Source organism: Hyla sarda, chromosome 2 (genome assembly GCF_029499605.1).
Source record: "Hyla sarda isolate aHylSar1 chromosome 2, aHylSar1.hap1, whole genome shotgun sequence".
In the NCBI taxonomy this organism is placed as follows: Eukaryota; Metazoa; Chordata; class Amphibia; order Anura; family Hylidae; genus Hyla; species Hyla sarda.
This window is the reverse complement of record NC_079190.1, coordinates 232,649,953-232,672,974: the sequence shown is the minus strand read 5'-3', so window position 1 is coordinate 232,672,974 and position 23,022 is coordinate 232,649,953. Positions and strand designations below refer to the sequence as shown.

At 43.5% G+C, this 23,022-nt stretch overlaps 1 protein-coding gene across 21 annotated transcripts in view; it reads right to left on the bottom strand.

The window, feature by feature from the left end:
- MACF1 (microtubule actin crosslinking factor 1) overlaps positions 1 to 23,022 on the bottom strand; it is a 303,966-nt gene that overhangs the window by 145,448 nt on the left and 135,496 nt on the right. For 16 of the 21 annotated variants that reach the window (XM_056556581.1, XM_056556595.1, XM_056556594.1 and 13 more), the window contains 10 exons: positions 22,646 to 22,784; positions 22,370 to 22,563; positions 22,121 to 22,283; positions 10,164 to 10,247; positions 9,544 to 9,651; positions 9,361 to 9,459; positions 8,866 to 9,003; positions 7,912 to 8,000; positions 6,148 to 6,283; positions 139 to 4,473 (listed from right to left, as the gene is read on the bottom strand). In XM_056556581.1, the coding sequence (XP_056412556.1) occupies positions 139 to 4,473; positions 6,148 to 6,283; positions 7,912 to 8,000; positions 8,866 to 9,003; positions 9,361 to 9,459; positions 9,544 to 9,651; positions 10,164 to 10,247; positions 22,121 to 22,283; positions 22,370 to 22,563; positions 22,646 to 22,784 (5,485 nt within the window). The remainder of the gene's footprint in view (positions 1 to 138; positions 4,474 to 6,147; positions 6,284 to 7,911; positions 8,001 to 8,865; positions 9,004 to 9,360; positions 9,460 to 9,543; positions 9,652 to 10,163; positions 10,248 to 22,120; positions 22,284 to 22,369; positions 22,564 to 22,645; positions 22,785 to 23,022) is intronic. The other 5 variants (XM_056556588.1, XM_056556591.1, XM_056556593.1 and 2 more) reach the window with 1 other exon arrangement.

Sequence of the window (23,022 nt, the reverse complement as noted above, 5' to 3'; positions counted from 1 at the left end):
TAGTAGTTCCTATTGTTAAGTGCCTATCATGTTAAATGTATATCTTGTTTTGCTAGGAACACATAGGAGTCCTGAAAATCTCTATATATTTTAAGAAATATACAGTACATATAACGACATTGTAATAGATTTGTTTACCTTGGGGGGTTCTTTGGTGAAGGTTTTAGATGTATGGTCTGTTTCTCTAACTTGTCCTTCTTCAATAGGGATAGTCCTATCTTGGCCAGGACCAGGTTCCTCTCCATTCAGTCTGGAATTTTTTACTGAATCTAGAGCATACTCTTGAAGGTTAGACTTATCCTTTGATTCTGCGTCTTCCTCCTGACCATCAATGTCCAAAATCTTGTCCTCTGGTTTCATATAAATTTCCTTGTCTATTAGCTCAGATGCCTTCTGTACAGCAAGTGTGTTTAAATATTCAATAGAATCGCTGTGTAACGGCAGTAAAGCACCTTTACCAATAGCAATTTTTCCATCTTCAGAAACAAAACTTGCATCCAAAGGTTCTTTTATGTCCTTAGTATGCTCTACTGGTGAACTTTGAGTACTTTGACTTTTAAGGTTTGTTAAAAATGTATTAAGATGTAGCTTATCCTGCATATTTGCAAAAGCTTGGTGTGTCTCAGTGAGCTGGGTTGGTGCCTTTCCTTCAGAACTGCTTGCATCCTGTTCTTTCACAATTTGAGGAATAGATAGGTGACTTTCGCTGGTTCTAGTAAGAATAGTCTGGTTTCCAGGTAAACCTGATTTTCCTCCATCTATCTGAGATTCAGATGGAAAACCAAACAAACTATTATCTGGACTTGAAGACTTGTCCTTCTTTAAAGATATTGATGCAGCTTTCTGAGTAGATTCATCCAGATGCTCAGTATGTGACAATTTCTTTACAACTGCTGGACCTTTAATAGATGATGTTGTGACAGTAGAAGTCTTTGATACAGCTTTTTTCTTTAAATCACAGTCTACTTTGTCACTGAAATGTGTGGTCTCAATGCCTAGGACTGAAGATCCATTTAACTTTGTAGTCTGTTTTGTCAGGTCAACAATGGTTGAGGAGTTTTTAGAAAGTAATGTTATTGGCACCTTATCACTAACTGGCATCTTCAACTCTCTAGCATTAATATCCACTATGATATGGTCTGCAATGTTTGATTTCCTGAGGTCAAAAGGCTCTTTATTTTTAGAAGACACTTCACTATGGCTCATATCTGTAACATTACCTCTAAAAATGGATGAAGAACTCTCATCCTGGCCCTTATTTGGAGTCACATGACCAGCATGTGCTCTCTGTTTAACGTCACTCTGATTCTCTTTGGGATCTCCAGGAACGTGGTTACCTCCTGAACCATGTGTGTGCTTATACTGAGTGTCTTGACTCACAGAAGATATTGACTGGGAAAATCCTAACTTAGAATCTTCAGAAGCTATTGGGCGCTCATGTAAATGCTTTGTCAGTAAGTCAAGTTCTGCATATTTGTGTCCAGTCAGAACATCGATTTTACATTTCTGTAACATGTCTGTATATGGTATATCCCCATTCTCTTGCTCACAATGTAAATTACATGGCATAACACTACCACTATTGGAAGACAGGATTCTTTCATCCCCTCCTGAGGGCTGAGAAAGCTGTAACTGATAAATACATTCAAACTCTGAGAGTTCCTCAAATATATCTTGATCAATCAACCCGTGTTTAAGGGAATCGAGCACAGAAAATCGCATCCCTGATAAGTGATGTATTATACCACCATCTTGAATTTGCCTAGATAAAAGCATGATAGTATCATGTCTGCTAATAAGACCCTTATTGAGGGCCTCCACTAAAGGCATAGGTTTCTTAGACTTTGGATCGGGGATCCCACTTGACTCTAACTGTAAGCTTAGGAGTTTTTCTTTGGTTATTGTGTCCGTACTTTTCCCTTTAGAAGCTTTTTCTAACCTTATTAGTTCTTCCTTATCCAAAGGATTTACCAAGTTCAAACTAGAGGCTAATGTGACCGATATCCTCTTGCTTCTCTTCACATCATGTATACCCCCAGTGATCACCTGGACTTCTAAAATGCTTTTGGCTATTTTTTCAGTAATGAGTTTTGCTTTCATTGCTTCTTGAACAGAATATATCTGGTTATTTTGCATGTCTACAATCCCAGCAACTGACTTGTCTGAGTTGAAGACTTTTTGCAAGAGATTTTCATCCATCAGCCCTTCATCTATTACATCCTGTATTGTTAATGCCTCACATGACTGGGAATCAAAAAATCCAGAGAATAATCCAAGACGCTCCATGAGTCTTAAAGCTGTGTGGCTGGAGATGACCCCCATGGCAACTGCCTCATTTAAAAGAAGCTTCTGACCAGAATTTGAATCTATGATACCTCCATGTATTATCTGTTCAGACAGCATATTTAAAGTATCCTCCTCTTCGAGGTCAAAGGAAACATTTTCATCATAAAACAGATCTTTATTAACATGTGGTAAAACTTCTATGTCTTCAGGTTTCTTGCTTACAATTGTGGCAATACTTTGCTTGGATGTTACTTTAAGATGTTTTACACCATCACATGAAATTTGTTCTGGGATAATATTTTCATTTTTACTATTAAAAGCCATTTCTGATGATGCCCTTTCTATGGTAAATATAGGCTTTTGAAAATCTGTCTCATTTAGCAACATTTCAGGCTCAGACATAATGCATGATTGGCTTTCAGCCTGAGCTCTATTATTGGAAGTGATCGATCCTCTCCCAGGAAGTTGAGTGATATTTTTGGTTGGTTCTCTGTCAGACGTTATTTGTGTATATACCAAAGGCTGTAAATCTGCAGCAGTGTGTTTGGAAGCATTTTGGTCTTGGATTTCAACTGAACTATTAAGCTGAAAAGAATGTGTGTCCTGTGTTTGAGGGTGATCCACACACAAGGACAAAATGCTCTCTTTTGGCAACATGAATGGTTCTAGCTCACTCACTTTGTCTGTATTTATTTCTGTAAGAGTTTCCATAAGTTCAGAACATCTGGTCTGTTCTAGATCAAGACTTTTCTCACTAGCAAAGTGTTTAATATTAGGACTCTCTTCACTAAAATAGTATGGACTATCCCCTAAGAATAGCTCCTCAGCTTTGTTTTCCATGTTTTTAATAAGCAGCAGTCTCTGACCATTATGAATATTTACGTAGCTCAAGTGTCTTAAAGACACTAGTTTTTCTTTGTACTCAGATTGTGAATTCATTAGAATTTCCAATATATTCCTATCAACGGGATGTGAACTGCTGGTCCAAGAAAGAGAAAATGGTTGGACTCCAGGCTGTTGAAAGAATTCTGATGACAGACTGGGCTCTAAATCCGGAATAAAGGTAGACTGCAATGTTTTGGCATTGCTTTCTTCTAAGACCCCGCACTGAATGGCTTTGTCCAAAGTCATTACTTCTTTATTTTCTAAGACATATAGGCCTTGGATCTGGTGTCGGTTTCCAAGAATTTTTATTGCCAGCTCAGTAGAAACATTGCCTTCTTGAATGGTATCTGAAACAGGAAGGACTTCCCCAGATTCTGGCCAAAGAAAACCTTTAATTGAAGTCAGTGACTCCAATACAAGAAGAGCAAGTTTTGGTGCTACAAGATGGCATTTTACTGCTTCATCCAATGAGATTCTTTGTTCAGTTGCAACATCGATGATACCACCATCAAAAAGCTGTCGTGTAAGCAGAGCACACGCCGTATCTTTGTCCATCAAATGGTACCTCAGCGCTTCATCAACACTAAGTCTATGACCAGTTTTCGGATCTACTATTCCACCTGCAAACAACTGTGCTTCTAAAAGCCTTAAAGCCACTTGTCTGTCAATAAGTCCTTCTTGTACAGCCTTAAAGATATTAACTTTTTTGCCTGATCCGAGGCACACCATTCCACCAGCTACCTGTTTGACTGGAATAAGCCTCAGTCCAGTTGACTCATGTATTATGCAGCTTTCCATAAGTTCTGTTAAACTCACTAGTTTAGTAGTGTTTGGATCAATAAACTTCTTACAGGATATCTTAATCTTTTCCATTAGATTGCTACACGCTAGCATATCTTTGATAGATTCTTCTGAATCAGTGGATAACTTAAGTATGCCAGAAGACAAATAGATATTCAAGATTTTTAGACCAACACTTTCAGTGATTTCCCCTTTTTTCATTGCAGTTAAGAGGACATTCATTCTGTTCTTTTGGTCTGCGCATTTATCTAGCAATGTATTGGCTAAATCTAAATGTTGAAGACGTTGGAACATTCTTAAATCTATAATATTCTTTTCAAGAGCTTCGTCTAAGGTCATTCTCTCATTTGTTTCAGGAAAAACCAAGCCAGACAGGACAATCTGAACTTCCAAAAGCATTAAACCAGTATCTTGGTCTATTAGACCTTTCTGCATTGCTAAGAATATAGGAAATATCTCCATTGATCCCAGATCTATAACTCCGGCAATTGCATGACACTCCTACAAAAAAAAAAAAAAAAAAAAAGAGAATATTAGGGAACATGTACTTTCAAAGTGAAAAAAGGCTAAAAGCAAAAAAAAATAACAAATTACCATGCATTTCTATAGCTACAAACATGAAAATATCAGCAAGTGCCATAGACAGCCACCGGCAAATATGCAGCACAAAATTTTAAGACCAAAATTTGTGGAAAAAAATCAGCACAGTACAGCAGATACAAAAGATATAAAAAAAAAAAAAAAAAAAAAAAAAAAAAAAAGGAAAAGTCAACTTCATATAATCATAAGATGCCCACCACCGATTATTACTTGTTGCTACATACAATAATATTTTTTTCCCAACAGACCATGCAACTTCGTATTCATGTGTAAGAATAATCAGCCAAAAGACCATAATAACATGCATTTATACATCTGCTAGGCCTACATACCTACTTTCCGGTTTACAATCCGCACATAACAAAATAAGGAAAATCTGAGGTCAACAGACATTTAAAAAAAAAAAAGAAGAAGACATACAAAAGTTGTCAACTTACCGGAGTTGCCGCATGTGCCACAGAAACGTAATAGACAAGAGAACCTTAAGCGATGATGTATAACACACAGGAAAAGCTTTGGTGTTAGCTTCCAGCATGCCAGCATGTTTTGCAACACGAAACCCCACGTACAGGGATCTTCCACTCCAATATTTTTTTTTTTTACCAGAGGTTTGTTTGTAGCCTCTGGATTGTTAGTGGAACTCATAAGCAGGGATGCTAGTTAATTTTTGGTAAGACATTAACAGGACACATCGTGCTCAGTACAGAGAATACACTTCCACAACGTTAAGTGTGCTCGACTGTCTCAACAAGGTTGTTAAAAGCAAAAAAAGGAAAAACTGTTACTGGAGAACACACACACACTTTCAGGTGACCATGGTAGTTTCACTCTCTACAGAGACATTCACATGCTCATATTAATATACAAAAAAATACAGCACAGACATAAATGTGGATAAGATGTGTGACTAACTTAATGTTCACAAAGAAGAACAACAGAAAGGTTACATACATACAGTCACAAAAACCTTCGACTAAATGGAAGCTTTTGAGAAGAGAGAGGCGAAAGACAGTTTGTATTAAGATGCAGACCAGTAATGTGGGATTTAAGGGGTACTCCGGCCCCAAGACATCTTATCCCCTATCCAAAGGATAGGGTATAAGATGTCTGATCGCAGGGGTCCCGACGCTGGGGACCCCCGCAATCTCTCATGCAGACAGTCACCTGTGGCAGCTGCACAGAGTGATGTTCGCTCCATGTCTGAGGGGTGACGACTACGGGGCCGGAGTTTTGTGACTGCATGACTCCACCACCTTATGACATCATGCCCCACCCACTCAATGCAAGTCTATGGGAGGGGGCGTGATGACCACAGGTGGGTGTCTGCCTGAGAGATTGCGGGGGTCCCATGAGAGATTGCATGAGGAAAACATGTATATAAGTCACATAATACAGCTCTCTCTCCTCCCAAGGCTTATGACAACATTGAAAGCTTGAAAGATATCAGTTAATGCAGCTATTTACGAACTGCAAACGATGATGAAGATTGTGAAATGTATCTACATACTAATATTAACATTACACACATGATCTACATATGTCCACATAGGTAAAATGGGATGTAGTACTTCCTACCTTTTGTTCAGCCTCCCGAGCAAGCTCAGTATGAAGCACTTGTATCTGGTTATCAGACTCTTCACAGAGCCTGTTATATGTTCCCTTCAGCTCCTGGATCTGAGAAGAGATCTCTGCTTTCTCCTCAGGTGACAACCTGTGTGAACAAGGAGCTTGAAGATTATTAAACTAAATCCGGCCACGGATGCTAAGATTTCCCCCCTCCCCCAGTGTCATCTAGATGGTTGCAAATATTATACCTTTGCATTAGCAGGTGGAAATTCTGAAAAAGTTAAAAGAGAACTTGTAGCCTTGTGAGGCTGCTGCTACATAGATATGGGTGTTAATTTATTTTTTATTTTTCTCTAAGCCCTCTGCTTCCCTAGCCATTAGTTTTGGCACTAGCAAACTGATAATGATGGAAGAGATATCCAATGAGATGGTCATCATTGCTCTCCCTGCAGAGATCAGTCATACCCACCACCTTGGCTATCTAGGCCCGCATTAACACACTGGTTGCAAAAACGAATGGGCACCAATAGTGCTAAGGAATCTGATGTTGTCAGGAAAAAAAAAGGCCTGGATTTGTGGAACACCATCTCCATATGGATCATGACAAAACAAGTTTTTACCTCCCTTTAAAACTTATGACGGTGCCCGCACTCTGCCGCACTTCACTTCCAGGAGCCGAGGCCAATCACACACTCAGCAGTGTCCTACTTTAACCATTGATTGGCAATGTGACTTATTGTCTGTCTGCAGCTCCAGGAAGTGAAGTGAAACATAGACCAGCTCTGCAATAAAGGAAGAAAATCAGAGGGTGTTTTTATTTATTTTATTTTTTAAATCAGCCAGGACACATTTCTTTAAAAAAAAATTATTTAGCTGGACAACCCCTTCAAGGTGCAATGATAGTAAGATGCAATGATAGTAAGATTAATGAGCACTAACAGACAACTGATTGATGAACAGACATATTTTGGCCAGTGCAAAATAATTTTAGTGGCATGGCAACCATCTTTATAGTTCCAGTTTTATGCTTTACTCACACAAGTTACAACTTTGTGTATGAGCTTTATTATAAATTGTGTCTATAGACAGCAGCAAGACTTAAAGGGTAGCTCTTTAAGTCTTGCTTTTTTTCTGTCCCTGCCTATTGCCCATCTATCCCTAACCCCCTCCCTGCTTTTAATTTTTATTTTTACTATATTAAAAATGCCTTTTGTCTGCCTGGCAGTGTGCTCACTACCAGGCAGACTTCCCCAGCAGGCACCACATCACCGATGCCTGCTGGTGGGGGGGGGGGGGGGGGGGGGGGACTTCCGCCCTTAGTTCATCTACACAGGGTGCCTCCAGCTGTTTCACCACTACAACTCCCAGCTTGCCCTGACATCTATTGGCTGTCAGGGCATGCTGGGAGTTGTAGTATTGAAACAGCTGGAGGCACCACTGCAGAGTCCGGCAGTGGGCGTGCAGGGACAGTGGCGGCGACGACGATGTGCGGGACGAGTGGCCTCCCAGCCAGTGGCCGGGGAGCCAATGCGCTTGCTCCCGCCTGTCTGATTGACCCCTAGTGGCCGGTTTTTAAATGTAAATTAAACCTTTTTAATGAAAAAAAATATAATAAAAGTATATTCGAGATATGTTGTATTACATAAGTACTACAAGATATCAAAAAATAAAGTTGGTGACAGTGCCCATTTAACTAAATAGCTTCCATGCTTATATTAATAACACCTAAATTCTACAAAGCCCACATCTTTACACAGGGCTAGTGGTACTTACTTATCATTGTTCTTGGCCAAGAAGATCTGCATAGACTTAATAGCTTCAGAAACATCATCCTTTTTTGAGAGAAGCTCATCACTTAGTGCCTATGGGAAAGAAAAATATTTTTTGAAAAATAGCCTTCATTTATTTTAAGACAATTCAAGTACAGAAGAACTCAACAATCAGTTTTAGTCCCAGAGCAGTAGGAGAGGACCGACAGGTCAGAAAAAAAACATGAAGTGTCCGAGGAAACCACAGAATAAAAATTAACTGAACACACCCTCGGACAGGTAACCGAACCAGGAACACCTGTGTCCCCCAATGGATCCTCCAAGAAAGAGATTTTACAGTAAGCACAAAAATCTCCTTTTGCTTCCTTGTAAATTTCATATGAAACAGGATACACTTTAAAGTAGTTGTCCAACACCAGAAAAAAATATAGTAAGATTAGCTGAGTGGCAAAACTATAGGCACCTGCCCTGAATACCCACTGCTGGAGTTCCAACACTCCTGACCCCTGCAGCTAACGGCTGCTTCCTGGGTCCACTGACGTGTTAACCCTACCCCGCAGGAACTCCCCACTCAACCAGTCATTGGCTGCATCAGTGACCCACTTTAGCCAGTGATTGGCTGACTAACCAGTTCCAGCAGGGTCAACAAGTTACAAGAACCAGCTTTGAACAATGGGGCCAGAGAACTTTGGAACGCCTGCTATGGGAGATATGAGGCAAATGATTAAGACCTTTTTTTTGCGCTTTTATGGCACCCTGAACAAAATTTTAATTTTCTGGGGCTGAACAATCCCTTTAATATTTTCACAACTTACACATATAGCTGCAAGATTTAACTGCTTTCTCAAACATTGCTGGGTACGAAGAAACAGTGAAGGGAATTTTCCATAATAGAACTCTTTGTGTATAATGAAAACTGCAAAACTATTTAAAACAATTTTCACATTAATAGTCATACCTTTTTCTCTGAGATTGACTTTTTCAGGTCAGTACTGTTCCCACCATGCGCTGACACCACCGGAGACAGACTAGAAACCCAGCTAGACAGTTGTTTTAGATCTTCAATATGCCTTTCTTTCTCCTCTTCAAGAACTTTCTATAATGATGCAAAAAAGTAAAACAAACATGTCAGGATATTAAAGAAAATATATCATTATGCCAAACACAGGCGCTTCAAAAACCTACATCTTCCACTAAGGCATTACTCATTGTGGCATTATCAGTTGTACCTTACTAATGATGTGAGAACAATTGTTTACGTATCAGATAAGTCACTATAACTCCATATTTTATTATATACATAGAATAACCACCATCTATTGTTTTTGTATACATACATTTGGCATTTTTTATTAGTTTGACTTATTCTGCTTGGGATGCGTTGTCTTTGCTTTTCATGATAAAATAAAATTCAGACCATGAAAGTAGACATTTTTTTTCTACAAAACAATACCTCCTCTTCTTCAAGTCTCCGCAGGGCGTCACTGATATACTTCACATGCTGTGTAGTTAATGTCACCAGAGCAGTGTAGCGAGTGCGTAGATCCATAAACTGAAGAAAGAAGCAAATACTAAGGACATGTAGAACATTAATGGAATATGTATAAACTCCTATAAAAAAAATGTATCGCCTTACTTCTTGTGTTATAACATCTGAGGTAGACAGCATTCTTCTCCGCTTTAGTGGCGACTTCTGCTGTGAATCTACAAAGGCCTTGTAGGTCATGAGTTGCAGTTCATAATCCTTGCAAAAATAATTTTGTTATACAAATTTTAGTAAGCCAGAATTAAACAGGGTAAAGTGGTATTCCAGAGAATTATTTTTACCTTTAAAAGTGGTGAAGATGGCAGAAATAAATATAAAAACTTGTACTGACCTGAGGATAATGCCATTCTCTACTATCAGTTTCCTGTTTTTCATCCTGACACACATGAAATCCCACTCAACCAATTACTGGCTGAGGCAGGCCACTGCTGTGGCTATTGACTGGCTGAGCAAGCATTACAAACATGTTGGGAACAAAAAGCTCTGAAAGTAGGGCTAGAACTGTCAGAACAGCACCAATAGTAGATAGGCAGCAGGTGAGTACAAGGTTTTTTTTTTTTTTAATTTTTTTTTTTTTTTTTTAACTCCTGCCACCCTAAGCAGTTTAAATGATAAAGACGCTTCTCCAGAATACACCATTAATAGGAGTGTGATTCATTGGCATAGGAAATCAACAGAAAATAACATGGAATGCTCCTCATAATACTTACCTTCACAGACACAGAGTACTGCTGGGAAAGGGCCTGACATTCATCCAAACGAGATTGATTCCGCTCTATTTCAGCCACCAGTGCCTAAAAATTTTAAAAATGTCCATGAGGTCAAAGTATGCACAGGGGAAAACCAGTGATTATGCATTCTTTATAAAGTCATTATGTTCTAAAGTAAAAAAAAAAATTATAAGCTATGCAACACAAAAAAAGTGTACGACCACAGCAGCATTAATATTCTAGATCCATAATACAAAAGCCCGTTTCAACTCTAATGAAAGTATTCTCTAGTAATACACCATCCAAACCCCCACCACAGACATAACCATACGGATGGGTCAACTGTCTCTCTATGAAATCGGATCAAATATCTGACAGAGGCCAACTGGAAATAGCTCCTATAGAGGAATAGTCACCTTTCCTTTTGGTCTATGCTTATATAGGACTACCACTGACTGATCTGGCTTGCAGAATGGGGCTTAGGGTGCATTTACATCACATTTTTTTTTTTACATACAGTTGCTGTATATGGTTTTCAATGTGAAAACTTCCAGGCAGCGGAAGAGAGAGGTGGTATCTGGTAACTATAAAAGCATGTACACTAAGCAATTGTTGTCTGTGTGATTGTGTGTCTGTATACAGGAGTGTGAAGTATACAAGTGAGTGTAAGTATAAAAGTGAAAGGGACATAAAATTAAGGGACTTTAAATTCAGAGAGTTTAATTGAAATAAGGATATTTTTTAATGGTTACCGTAAAATCTGTCTCTAGGAGGTATGACACTATGGCAACAAAAAAGTCGGCTCCCCCCAGCAGGATATACCCGCCTCCAGGCCCTGAGCTAATCAGTTTAAGTACCAGAGCAATAGTAGAGGACAAACAGGTCAAGGAAAAAACAAGAACTGTCCGAGAACCAGAAGAAAAAGTATAATTGAACACACCCTCGGACAGAGAACCAAAGAGAAACCCAAAAGGGTGGGAGCTGTGTCCCCCAATGGATCCTTGGAGAAAGATTTTACGGTAAGCATTAAAAAATCTCATTTTCTCTATCGGCTCTCTTGGGGGACACAGACCATGGGACGTACCAAAGCAGTCCCTTGGATGGGCAAGATAATCAGTCAGGCAGACGGCTGTTCCACTGCCACCTGCAGCACTTTACGGCCCAGACTAGCATCAGCCGATGCGAAGGTATGAACCCAGTAGAACCTCGAGAAAGTGTGCAAAGACGACCAAGTAGCCGCCTAGCAGATCTGCGAGGCCGAGGCTTTGTTCTGGAGAGCCCAGTATGCACCAACATAACGGGTAGAATGAGCCACAACCCTGAATGGAGGAATCTTCCCCCCTACACCGATAGGCTTCCGAAATGGCAGACCGGATCCACCGAGAAATGGTGGCCTTGGAAGCAGGTTGTCCCTTATGACGACCTTCCGTAAGGACGAAAAAGGAATCGCACTGACGAAACGAAGAAGTGATAGAGAGGCAGGACCTAACAGCCCGAACCACATCCAGTTTGTGGAGTAAACGCTCCTTAGGATGAGAAGGAGCGGGACAAAAGGACGGAAGGACAATGTCCTCATTGAGATGAAAGGCCGAAACGACCTTAGCCAAAAAGGAAGGATCTGGCCAGAAGACAACCTTGTCCTGGTGAATCACCAGAAACCGAGAACGGCAGGAGAGAGCTGCCAATTCAGACACTCTCCGAATGGAGGTGATGGCAACAAGAAATGCCACTTTCCAAGAAAGGAGGCGCAGGGACACCTCCCTAAGGGGTTCAAAAGGTTCACCTTGGAGGACACCCAGAACCAGATTCAAGTCCCAAAGGGAGAAGGTGACCGATAAGGAGGGGCAGCGTGCGACACTCCTTGAAGGAAGGTCCGGACATGAGAATTAGAAGCCAGAGGATGCTGGAAAAGAATAGAAAGGGCCGAAACCTGACCCTTAAGGGAACTGAGAGACAACCCCAGTTCCAATCCCGACTGCAAGAAGGAGAGAAGACGGGGAACGGAAAAAGTAACAGGAGACAAGACCTGAGCTTCACACCAACGAAAATAAGACCGCCAGGTACGGTGGCAAATTTTCGCCGAGGAGGGCTTACGAGCCCTGAGCATGGTGCGAATGACTTGGGAAGAGAAACCACAGGCTCTCAAAACCACGGTCTCAACCGCCACGCCGTCAAATGCAGAGACTGTAAATTGGGGTGGCAAAGAGGACCCTGAGACAGCAGGTCCGGACAAAGTGGAAGGCGCAGCGGAGCGTCATCCAGGAGCCTGACCACGTCGGTGTACCACGTCCTTCAGGGCCAATCTGGAGCTACCAGTATGGTGGGAACGTCCTCCGCTTTGAGTTTCCTCAGAACCCTGGGAAGGAGTGTAAGGGGAGGGAACAGATAGGGCAGGGCAAACCCCGGCCAAGGAATCACTAGGGCGTCCACGGCTAGAGCCAGGGGGTCCCGGGACTTTGACACAAATGGAAGAATCTTCCGATTGTGCCGAGACGCAAAGAGGTCCACGTCTGGAATGCCCCAGAGGTCGCAGATCTGCGCGAAGACCTCAGGATGTAGAGACCACTCGCCAGGGTTGGCTGAGGAAGTCCGCTTCCCAGTTGAGCACACTCGGAATGTGAATCACTGAAATGGCCGTAACCTTGTTTTCCGCCCAAAGGACAATCTTTGTCACCTCGGCCATGGCTGCCAAGCTGCGAGTGCCGCCTTTCCGATTGATGTAAGCTACGGCCGTGGCGTTGTCCGACTAGACTCGGACAGGGCGGGTCTGAAGCAGGGACTCCCAATGAAGACAAAGAAGAATCGCCCTCAGTTCCAATAGGTTTAATTGGAAGAAGGGCTTCCCGGGGAGACCAGAGGCCTTGAACCATCCAGTACCTGAACACACCACCCCAGCCCAACAGACTGGCATCTGTTGTAACTACCTGACAGTGGAGGGGAAGAAATGATCGCCCCTGAAGAAGAAGGGGGGAGCGGAGCCACCAGAGCAGAGACTAACGGATCCGACAAGGGAGAGCAATCTTGCGATCTGTCCCATCGAGAGATAATCGCCAGTTGAAGGGGGCGGTAATGAAACTGAGCAAAGGGTACGGCCTCCATGGCCGCTACCATCCGACCCAAGACTTCCATGCAAATGCGGATGGAAACTGGGACCTGGGACCGAAGGGAGCGGACTCCTGACAGGAGAGTCAGACGTTTGTCCGGCGGAAGGCAAATCCGGGCAGAGGCTGTGTTGAATTGAAGTCCCAAGAAGATCAGAGACTGGGTGGGAGAGAGGACAGGCTTGTCCCGGTTGACCATCCACCTGAAGCGATCCAAGGTCTGGAGAGTGAGATCTACATTCTCCAGAGTCTGGACTCTGGTGGGAGCCTTGATGAGAAGGTCATCCAGGTAAGGGATCACTGAGACTCCTCTCCTGAGACTATCACTGGCGCAAGGATGTTGGTAAAGACCCGAGGTGCAGTGGCCAGACCAAAGGGGAGGGCTACGAATTGAAAATGCCCCTCCGGAACCGCAAAGCAGAGGTACCGCTGATGGCCGGGAAATATTGCAACATGGAGGTAGGCATCCTTGATGTCCACCGAAGAAAGAAACTCCCCTTGTTCAATGGATGCCACTACTGAACGGAGAGATTAAATTCGGAAGTGGCGGATGAGAAGATGACGGTTGAGACGCTTGAGGTCCAAGATTGGCCGCAAAAAAACCGCCCTTCTTGGGGACCACAAAAAGATTGGAATAGAAACCCCAAAAACGTTCCCCTGGAGGAACGGGGACAATAACTCCTTGGAGTAGGGACAGGAGGGCCTCACGAAACTACTTCGCCAGAGAAGGTGACCGGCGGGGCCCGGGACTGAAGAAAAGATCCCTCGGAAGGGAGGCAAATTCAATTCGGTATCCGTTGGACACCACGTCCCTGACCCAAGAGTCCTGAATGTGTGTGGTCCAGATGTCTCAAAAAAGTAAGAGACTACCTCCTACCCAAGAAAAATCTGCGGGTGAGGGCTTCACTTCATGCGGAAGTGGGTTTGCGGTTGCCCGATTTGGCCGCAGAACGGCCGGAACGGTTGGTGTCCGACTTCCAAGACGGGCGTGCCCGGAACGAGGAGCCTGCCCAGACCCCTTATTGGGACCAAAAGTCCAAAAGGACAGGAAGGAAGAGGACTTCCTCTGGGAAGTAGAGAGAGCCTTATTTTGAGGCAACAAGGAACTCTTACCCCCCGTCGCCTCAGAGATAATCTCGTCAAGGCACTTGCCAAAAAGACGGGTACCAGTACAGTAAACCCCCCCCCCCCCGGACATGTGATGGCCCCGACATATGATAAAATCGACATAAGATGGCCTCTCAGAGGCCATCGCATGCCGATATCAGCATCGACATACAATGCTTTTATATGTCGAGCCATCGCATTAACTGCTACCCGACAGCGCAAAATGCTTAAGCTGCTGTCGGATAGCAGTTTAAGCATCCCGGGCAGGTTCGCTTATCAATTCCCACTGCTCCGGGTCCACTTCGCGATCCTCCGGCGTCTTCCGCATCTTCTCCAGGGTCCGGGCCTCGCTTTCCGGCGTCGTTATTACGTCACTACGCACGCAGCGCCGTCGCAGCAGCGTAATAACGTCACCAGAAAGCGAGGCCCAGACCCGGCAGAAGATGCGGAAGAAGCCGGAGGATCGAGAAGACGACACCAGAGCAGCGGTACATCATCGGGAGCCCCTGGGACAGCATCGGGAGCGGCGGGGACAGGCGAGTACAGCTTCCTATACTTTACATTGCACGGATCCCTCAACATACGATGGATTCGACAAACGATGGGTCGTTTGGAACGAATTACCATCGTATGTTGAGGGACCACTGTAAAAGGAAGCTCGGTGAGAGACCTTTTGGAGGCGGCATCCGCATCCCACGCCTTAAGCCACATGGAACAGAGAGGCCGCTAGGTGACCCACAGCAAAGGCAGCACAACGGGCTGACTGCATGGAAGCTGTGCACCGAAAGTCCCCAGCTTTAGAGCATTGGAGAACCAAAGCAGACAGATCCTCTGGGGGGGATCCCGCCAGGATACCCTGACGGAGTTTAGAGCACCACACCGATAGGGCCTTGGACACCCAAGCAGAGGCGAAGGTGGGAAGCAGAGAAGAGCCTGCTGCTTCAGAGGCAAACTTCGCTAAGGACTCCACCTTCTTGTCCATCGGATCCTTGAAGGCAGCCGCGTCTGCTAGCGGCAGTGTAGTAGCCTTAGAGAGGCGGGAAATTGGTGGATCCACCGAGGGAGGGGAAACCACCTTAGAGACAAGGTCTTTGGCGAATGGGTAACGCACTTGAACCTTCTTCATTCCCGGGAACCTCTTGTCCGGATGTTTCCATGCAGATTCCAGAAGGGTGTCAAATTCAGTGTGAGAGCTGAACATTTGAGGTGCTGGTTTAGCACGATGAAAGTATACTTCAGGAGTCACGTCTGAAGATCCTGGGTCCTCTAAGTGAAAGATGTCTCTTATGGCCGCAACCAATGAGTTCACCGTTTCAACTGTATCTGAGCGGTCCTCTGAGTCAGATGCCAATTCAGAAGCCTCATCCGCCAGTTCACCAGGAGAATGTGAACGAGTGGAGGCAGCCCTGGAGGGGGGGGGGGGGGGGCGACCCTGATCGGGTACGCGGCTCTGGCGAGGCAGAGCGGTGACTCCGGGAACGTCCTCTGGAGGAGCGAAGTTTGTGACCAGATGACATGGGGGGGCGGGACCCATGAGGGGAGCACCCACATCTACTTATAGACTCAATGGAAGAGTCAGAAGAAGCACCCCTAGTACGCTTGCGAGAGCGTGAAGCATGTGGAGAAGAGGAGTGGGACCCTTTAGAGGGCAGGCGCAGGGCAGACCTCTTCAAGGCAGACACCACGTCATGGGAGGCCTCAGGCACCGAACGGGAGACTTGAGTCAAGTCAGCCACATACTGGGATAGGGAAGAAACCCAGGCTGGAGGGGCGGCCGAATCCACCGGAACTGAAAGAGCATCCGGTGGTGCCAGGGGGAGCAGTGGAGCAGGCAGAGCAAGTAGGTTCAGCAGAACCAGGCATTTTGGAATTACAGCTCTTACAGACATAATAGGAAACTAACACTCCAGTTGTCTGTTTAGAGGTAGGAACAGTTCTGGGTGCGGACATAATGAAAAAAGAACTCTCTCACCCGAGTCTGTGTCCCCAGGGCAGCTGCTGTGAGGAGAACTCCACTCTAATGTAGATAGAGAGGGAGAAAAAAAAAACAGCCAATAGCAAGAGAGGGGTGTGCCTGGAGCAGGGGCTCTGTTTGATTGGCCCCTGCCACCTATAAACGCGCGCAAGGCGCTGATTGGAGGACAATTCACGCCTCCAGTAAGCTCCTGCGGCTCTGTGGGCGGAGCTATGGTGCCCCGGCCGCCAAAATGCCGAAGAAGAAAATAGTAATGGCGCCCGCTCCTTGCCCCGAGCGCACATGTCATCCGCATATGCGCTTGCGGGGAAGTGAGCGGGCGCGACTCATATTCGCCGGCAGCAGTCTGCTGCCGAAAGTGAAAGTAAGTCAGCGCTTCATGCGCCGGTACAGTATAAGCGCCGCGGCTGTCAGCCGCACAAGTAAAACACACACACAAGCATGCGAATAAAGTGAGCCATTCACCCAAATATGCCACTGCTCGCCCCAGAAATAAAGATAAAGCCCCTTGTCCAGGTCAGCCCCTTCAGACACTAAGCTAAAACTGATCAGCTCAGGGCCTGGAGGCGGGTATATCCTGCCGGGAGGAGCAGACTTTTTTTGTTGCCATAGTGTCATACCTCCTAGAGACAGCAGCATACACCCATGGTCTGTGTCCCCCAATGGAGCCGATAAAGAAATTAGATTTTTTTTTTTTTACTGTTAATTTTTGCAATCCCCAAATCTAGTATGGCCTCCATGTTGGAAAAGGCAGTCCAGTGTTCATCTTGCACAATGTATGCAATCCTTGAACAGCAGTTTAAGGGTGCATATTGTCGTGTAAGATGTGTGCGAGTTGTTCATTTGGAAGCCCAGATCCTGGATCTAGAGGAGCAAATGGCAACACTGAGACACAGTGACAACTTGGAGAGGAGTCTTCTGCTCACCGAGCAAGTACTCTCTGGGGTAGAGGTGGGGGGAGGATAGCGGGATGGAGGTGCAGGACAGTCAGGCAGCTAGCTGGGTTACAGTTAGAAAACAGGGTAGAGGGAAAAGTGTCAGGGAGGCTAGTCCTGATCTGGCACACGCCTACAGGTTTCCCCAGTTGGCAGATGAGGGGGATGCCATTTCAGAGCTAGCAGTACTGCAGCAGGACTATGCCTCTGACTGCCAGGGGGTGTCTGCTCCAGTAAGGAGGGAGGGAGGAGTGCAGGCCAGACAGGTACTGGGGGACTCAATTATTAGGGGGATAGACAGGGCGATCTGTCAAGAAGACTGGTATCGCCGAACAATGTTTTGTCTTCCTGGAGCTCGAGTTCGACACATTGCGGATCGGGTTTACAGGTTGATGGTGAGGCTGGAGAGGACCCAGTGGTCATGGTACATATTGGCACCAATGACAAAGTAAGAGGTAGGTGGAGTGTCCTTAAAGATGATTTCAGGGACTTAGGCGACAAGCTTAAGGCAAGGACCTCCAAAGTAATACCTGTACCACAAGCGACACCAGAGAGGCAGCGGGAGATTAGGGAGGTAAACAAGTGGCTCAGAAGCTGGTGTAGGAAGGAGGGGTTTGGGTTCATGGAGAACTGGGCCGACTTTGCTGTCTAATACAGGCTCTACCATAGGGACGGGCTGCCCCTCAATGGGGAGGGTGCAGCTGTGCTTGGGTAGAAGATGGCTAGAAGGGTGAAAGAGTGTTTAAACTAGGGACTTGGGGGGGGGGGAGGGAACTTACAATGTAGAGGGGGAAAGATAGTGTAGATAGAGAGGGTGGGACTTATTAATGTACCTGGGGGTGGAGCGGAGGGAGGGGTTAGAATCGTTAATATGGATAGGCTTTATAGGAAGAAAAAAACATACACCTTTGAATTGCTGGTTGACTAATGCCAGAAGTCAATCCAATAAAACAGAGGAACTGGAGTGGTTGATGTCTGAGGAGAATTATGACAAAGTGAGTATAACAGACTTGGTTGGACGATAGCTGTTACTGGGTGGTCAACATAAAGGGTTATAGTCTATTCATTAAGGATCTGAAAAAAGGAAAGGGGGAGGAGTTTGTCTTTATGTGAACTCAAGTCTGAAGGCCGCACTGCGGGAGGATACATGGGAGGGAAATGATAATGTGGAGTCATTATGGGTAGAAATATATGGAGATAAAAATAAAAAAAATTCTGGTAGGGGTTTGTTATAAGCCACCAAACATAATGGAAGAGGCAGATGATCAATTATTGAGGCAAATAAACAATGCAGCAAATCAGAATGAGGTGATAATAATGGGGGACTTTAACTATCCTGAAATAAACTGGGAGACTGAGACCTGTGAATCTCATAAAGGAAACAGGTTTCTGACTATAGCTAAAGACAATGATCTGTCCCAAATGGTGCAGGGCCCGACCAGAGGGGGCGCACTACTGGACTCAATATTAACCAACAGAACTGACATAGTAACTAATGTGCAAGTAGAAGGACACCTAGGAAATAGTCATCATAATATAATACATTATAGCTTGTTCTTCAATAAGGGAATCTCTCGAGGGGCCACAAAAACAATGACCTTTAGGAAGGCAAAGTTTGATCAACTCAGAGAAGCCCTTAACAATATAAATTGGGATAATGTCCTCAAAAACAAGAATACTGACACTAAATGGGAGACTTTTAAAAATATCTTAAATTCTCACTGTAAGATGTTTATACCTTATGGGAATAAAAGGGTCAGAAATAAAAGAAAACCAATATGGATGAATAAAAATGTTAAGGGGCAATAAATGACAAAAATAAAGCATTTAAACTACTAAAACAGGATGGCAGTGAAGAAGCATTAAAAAGCTATAGAGAAAAATGTAAAATATGTAAAAAAAAAAATAAAAAAAAATGATAAAAGCAAAAATAGAGACAGAAAGACTCATTGCCAAATAGAGTAAAACTAACCCCAAAATGTTTAACCATATAAATAGCAAAAAGGTTAAAAATGAAAGTGTTGGCCCTTTAAAAAAAATGATGATGAGGAAATTATAAAAGGGGTTGAGGAAAAAGCAAATATATTAAACAAATTCTTCTCCACTGGATTCTTAGAGGAAAATGAAATGCCAGGTGAAATACAGCGAGATAAGGTAAACTCCCCAGTACAGGTCACGTGTCTAAGAAGAAGTACAGTGCCGCCTACAAAAAATCAAAGTAGATAAATCACCAGGTCCGGATAGCATTAACCCCCATGTTCTAAAGGAATTAAGTAATGTAATAGACAGACCCTTATTTTTAATATTCAGAGACTCTATAGCAACAAGGTCTGTTCCCCAGTACTGGTGCCTGGCAAATGTGGTGCCAATATTTAAAAAGGGGTGAAAAGGTGACCCCGGGAATTATAGGACTGTTAATTTAACCCCAATTTGTATGTAAATTGTTTGAGGGTTTCCTAAGAGATGCTATTTTGGAGTATCTTGATAAAAATAAATGTATGACCCCATATAAGAATGGATTTATGAGGGATCGGTCCTGTCAAACTAACCTGATCAGCTTTTATGAGGAGGAGAGCTCCAGACTGGACCAGGGGCAATCGCTGGATGTCGTATATCTGGATTTTTCCAAAGCATTTGATACAGTGCCATAAAATGAGAGGGATTGGGCTAAGGGAAAATGTGTGCAAGTGGGTAAGTAACTGGCTCACAGAGGGTGGTTATTAATGGTACTTATTCTGATTGGGTTACAGTTACTAGTGGGGTACCACAGGGGTCAGTCTTGGTTCCTGTTCTATTTAATATATTCATTAATGACCTTGTAGAGGGGTTGAATAATAAAGTAGCAATCTTTGCAGATGACACTAAACTCTGTAAAGTGGTAAACACAATAGAGGACAGTGCACTGTTACAAATGGATCTGGATAGGTTGGAGGTTTGGGCTGGGAAGTAGCAGATGAGGTTCAACACTGATAAACGTAAGGTAATGCACATGGGGAAGAAAAATTTGGGCTGGGATTATGTATTAAATGGGAGAACACTTGGGAAAACTGATGTGGAAAAGGACTTAGTAGGAGTCTTCGTTAATAGTAAATTTAGCTGTAGTGACCAGTGTCAGGCAGCTGCTGCCAAGGCAAATAAAATCATGGGGTGCATCAATAGGGGCATAGATGCCCACGACAAGGAAATAATTTAACCACTGTACAAAATCACTAGTCAGACCACACATAGAATACGGTGTACAGTACTGGGCACCAGTGTATAAGAAAGATATAGTGCTGGAGAGGGTTCAAAGACGGGCAACCAGAGTAATACGGGGAATGGGAAGACACTATACCCAGAAGGATTACCAGAATTAGGGTTATTTAGTTTAGAAAAAAGAAGGCTTAGGGGAGACCTAATACCTATGTATAAATATATCAGGGGACCGTACAGAGATCTTACCCATGATTATTTATACCCAGGACTGTATCTATAACAAGGGGGCATCCTCTACGTCTAGAGGAAAGAAGGTTTCTACACCAGCACAGACGGGGGTTCTTTACTGTAAGAGCAGTGAGACTGGAATTCTCTGCCAGAGGAGGTGGTCATGGTGAACTCAAAAGGGGTCTGGATGCATTTTTTGGAGAACAACAACATTACAGGTTATGGATTCTAGATCTATATGGACAGAAGGTTGATCCAGGGATCTATTCTGATGCCATATTTGGAGTCGGGAAGGAATTTTTACCTCTAGTATGAGGGTTTTTCCCTTCCTCTGGATCAAATCAGTAGGGACTCCTTAGGGTTATAGGTTGAACTTGATGGACTCAAAAAAAAATTGATGAATTGACATCCCATAAAAAAAGTGTACACAACTAGATGTATTCGGTTGTGTATGGTTTTGTTCTTGAATTTTTTTTTCCTTGTGTGCAAAACCATGCTCTATTACAGTTTTGGGTTCTTTCTTAATGTTATAAAAACCGTATACAGTTTTTAAAACATTGCCTTCAATGCAAAACACATTGAGCATTAAATTACATACCACAATAATAAAGAAAGAAAATGGCTGTCAGGCACTGCCAGTGCAACAAATTGTAAAAAATCTGTATAATTCAACTGTGTCAGCTGCCTCTTATAGTAACATACTGCTGAAGTGGACCCAGTGAGTGGTGCGGCTTCAATGGTGTAGTATAATCCAAGCAAACAGGATAACAGGCGAAGAATGAATCACACTCACCACGTTTGATGTCCCAGGTAAAATTATCTTTTATTCCACGAAATATGATGCAGTTGTTACAGGAAGAAAAAATTCATGGAGCGGGGAGTGAGAGCAGCCGCTCTCAGATGCAGGGGCACACCACAGGTGGCAACTAGTTTCGCGTCAGCCGACGTTTCTTCTGGCCAGGTGTGTCACACACCAGGCTGCAAGAAGCGTCGGCTGACCAAAACTAGTTGCCACCTGTGGTGTGCCCCTGCATCTGAGAGCGGCTGCTCTCACTCCCCGCTCCATGAATTTTTTGTTCCTGTAACAACTGCATCATATTTCGTGGAATAAAAGATTATTTTACCTGGGACATCAAACGTGGTGAGTGCGATTCATTCTTCACCTTTCTGTTATCCTATTAAATTACATACGTTTTGTCACTTTTTTTGTTTCCCATTTAGGGAGAAAAAACTGATACGGCAACCATATGCAAAAAACGAGATGTGAATGTAGCCTTAGTGAAACTATTGTATTGGAGTATTAAATAACTATCCAAATAAACCCTACCTGGAAATTACTCAATTTCTCTGAGAGACTGTTTCCCTTTAAAGAAAAAATCAATTTCTAGAGCAAAAGTATATTTTGTCAAAGCTTACCGTTTCTTCATTGAGCTGCTCAGATAAGACTCTCCTGTCTTCTGACTGGCCAGGTTTCATCATTTCCTGCTGAGATTTTGTTGCCTCTATCCACTGGATTAAGCTGCCATGGTGCCCCCTGTAACTTTTTAATACTTCTCGTATTGTGGCCAATTCTGATTGCCTGATTTAGAACATGAATGCATTACTTAACTAGATATGCCAAAAGCTCATTCATGGTTAGCTGAAATTAAAAACAAAAGCATATACCGTGTTTCAAGCTGAGTGTGCACACCAGTCCATCGCTCCCGAAGCTTAAGTGTCTTTTCCTGATATTGATCTACATCAAGGCTGCGTTCTAGAGTCCTCTGATTTAGGCGCTCTCTTACTTCCTTTGTTTTTGCGATATCCCCCTCCAGAGCAGAAATAACACTGTCTTTTTCTATTGCTTCGTTCATCCATTGCTGTAAAACATCAGGCGGATGCTATCAATTCATGTAAAATATTTACAAGCTGTTCAACAAAAAAGGTATAAAAGGCACCCACCTGTAATAAGTCTTGTTGAGACTGAATAGCAACAGGATCTGCAGCAATCGTATCCTCCTGGCTCAGCCGGGTTTCAAATCCTTTAACAAGAGCTTCAGCACCCTGCAGACTCCGTATAACCACATCTACTGTCTTCAGTCTAGAAGATTAGAATTACAGAGTTTAAAGACTATACAATAATATGAAGAAAAGTTGCAGCCATTAATACCAGCATAATAAAAGCATACCTAAACACAAGTAGTACAATGTGAATAATGCCTTTGGCCAGATCTGGTAATAAATTTTACTTCACTTCTATATTATGCCACAAAATATGAGAGTTTTCAAAAAGCTTTTCACAAACAAAGGTTCTCTAAACATGCACAAATCAAACAGGG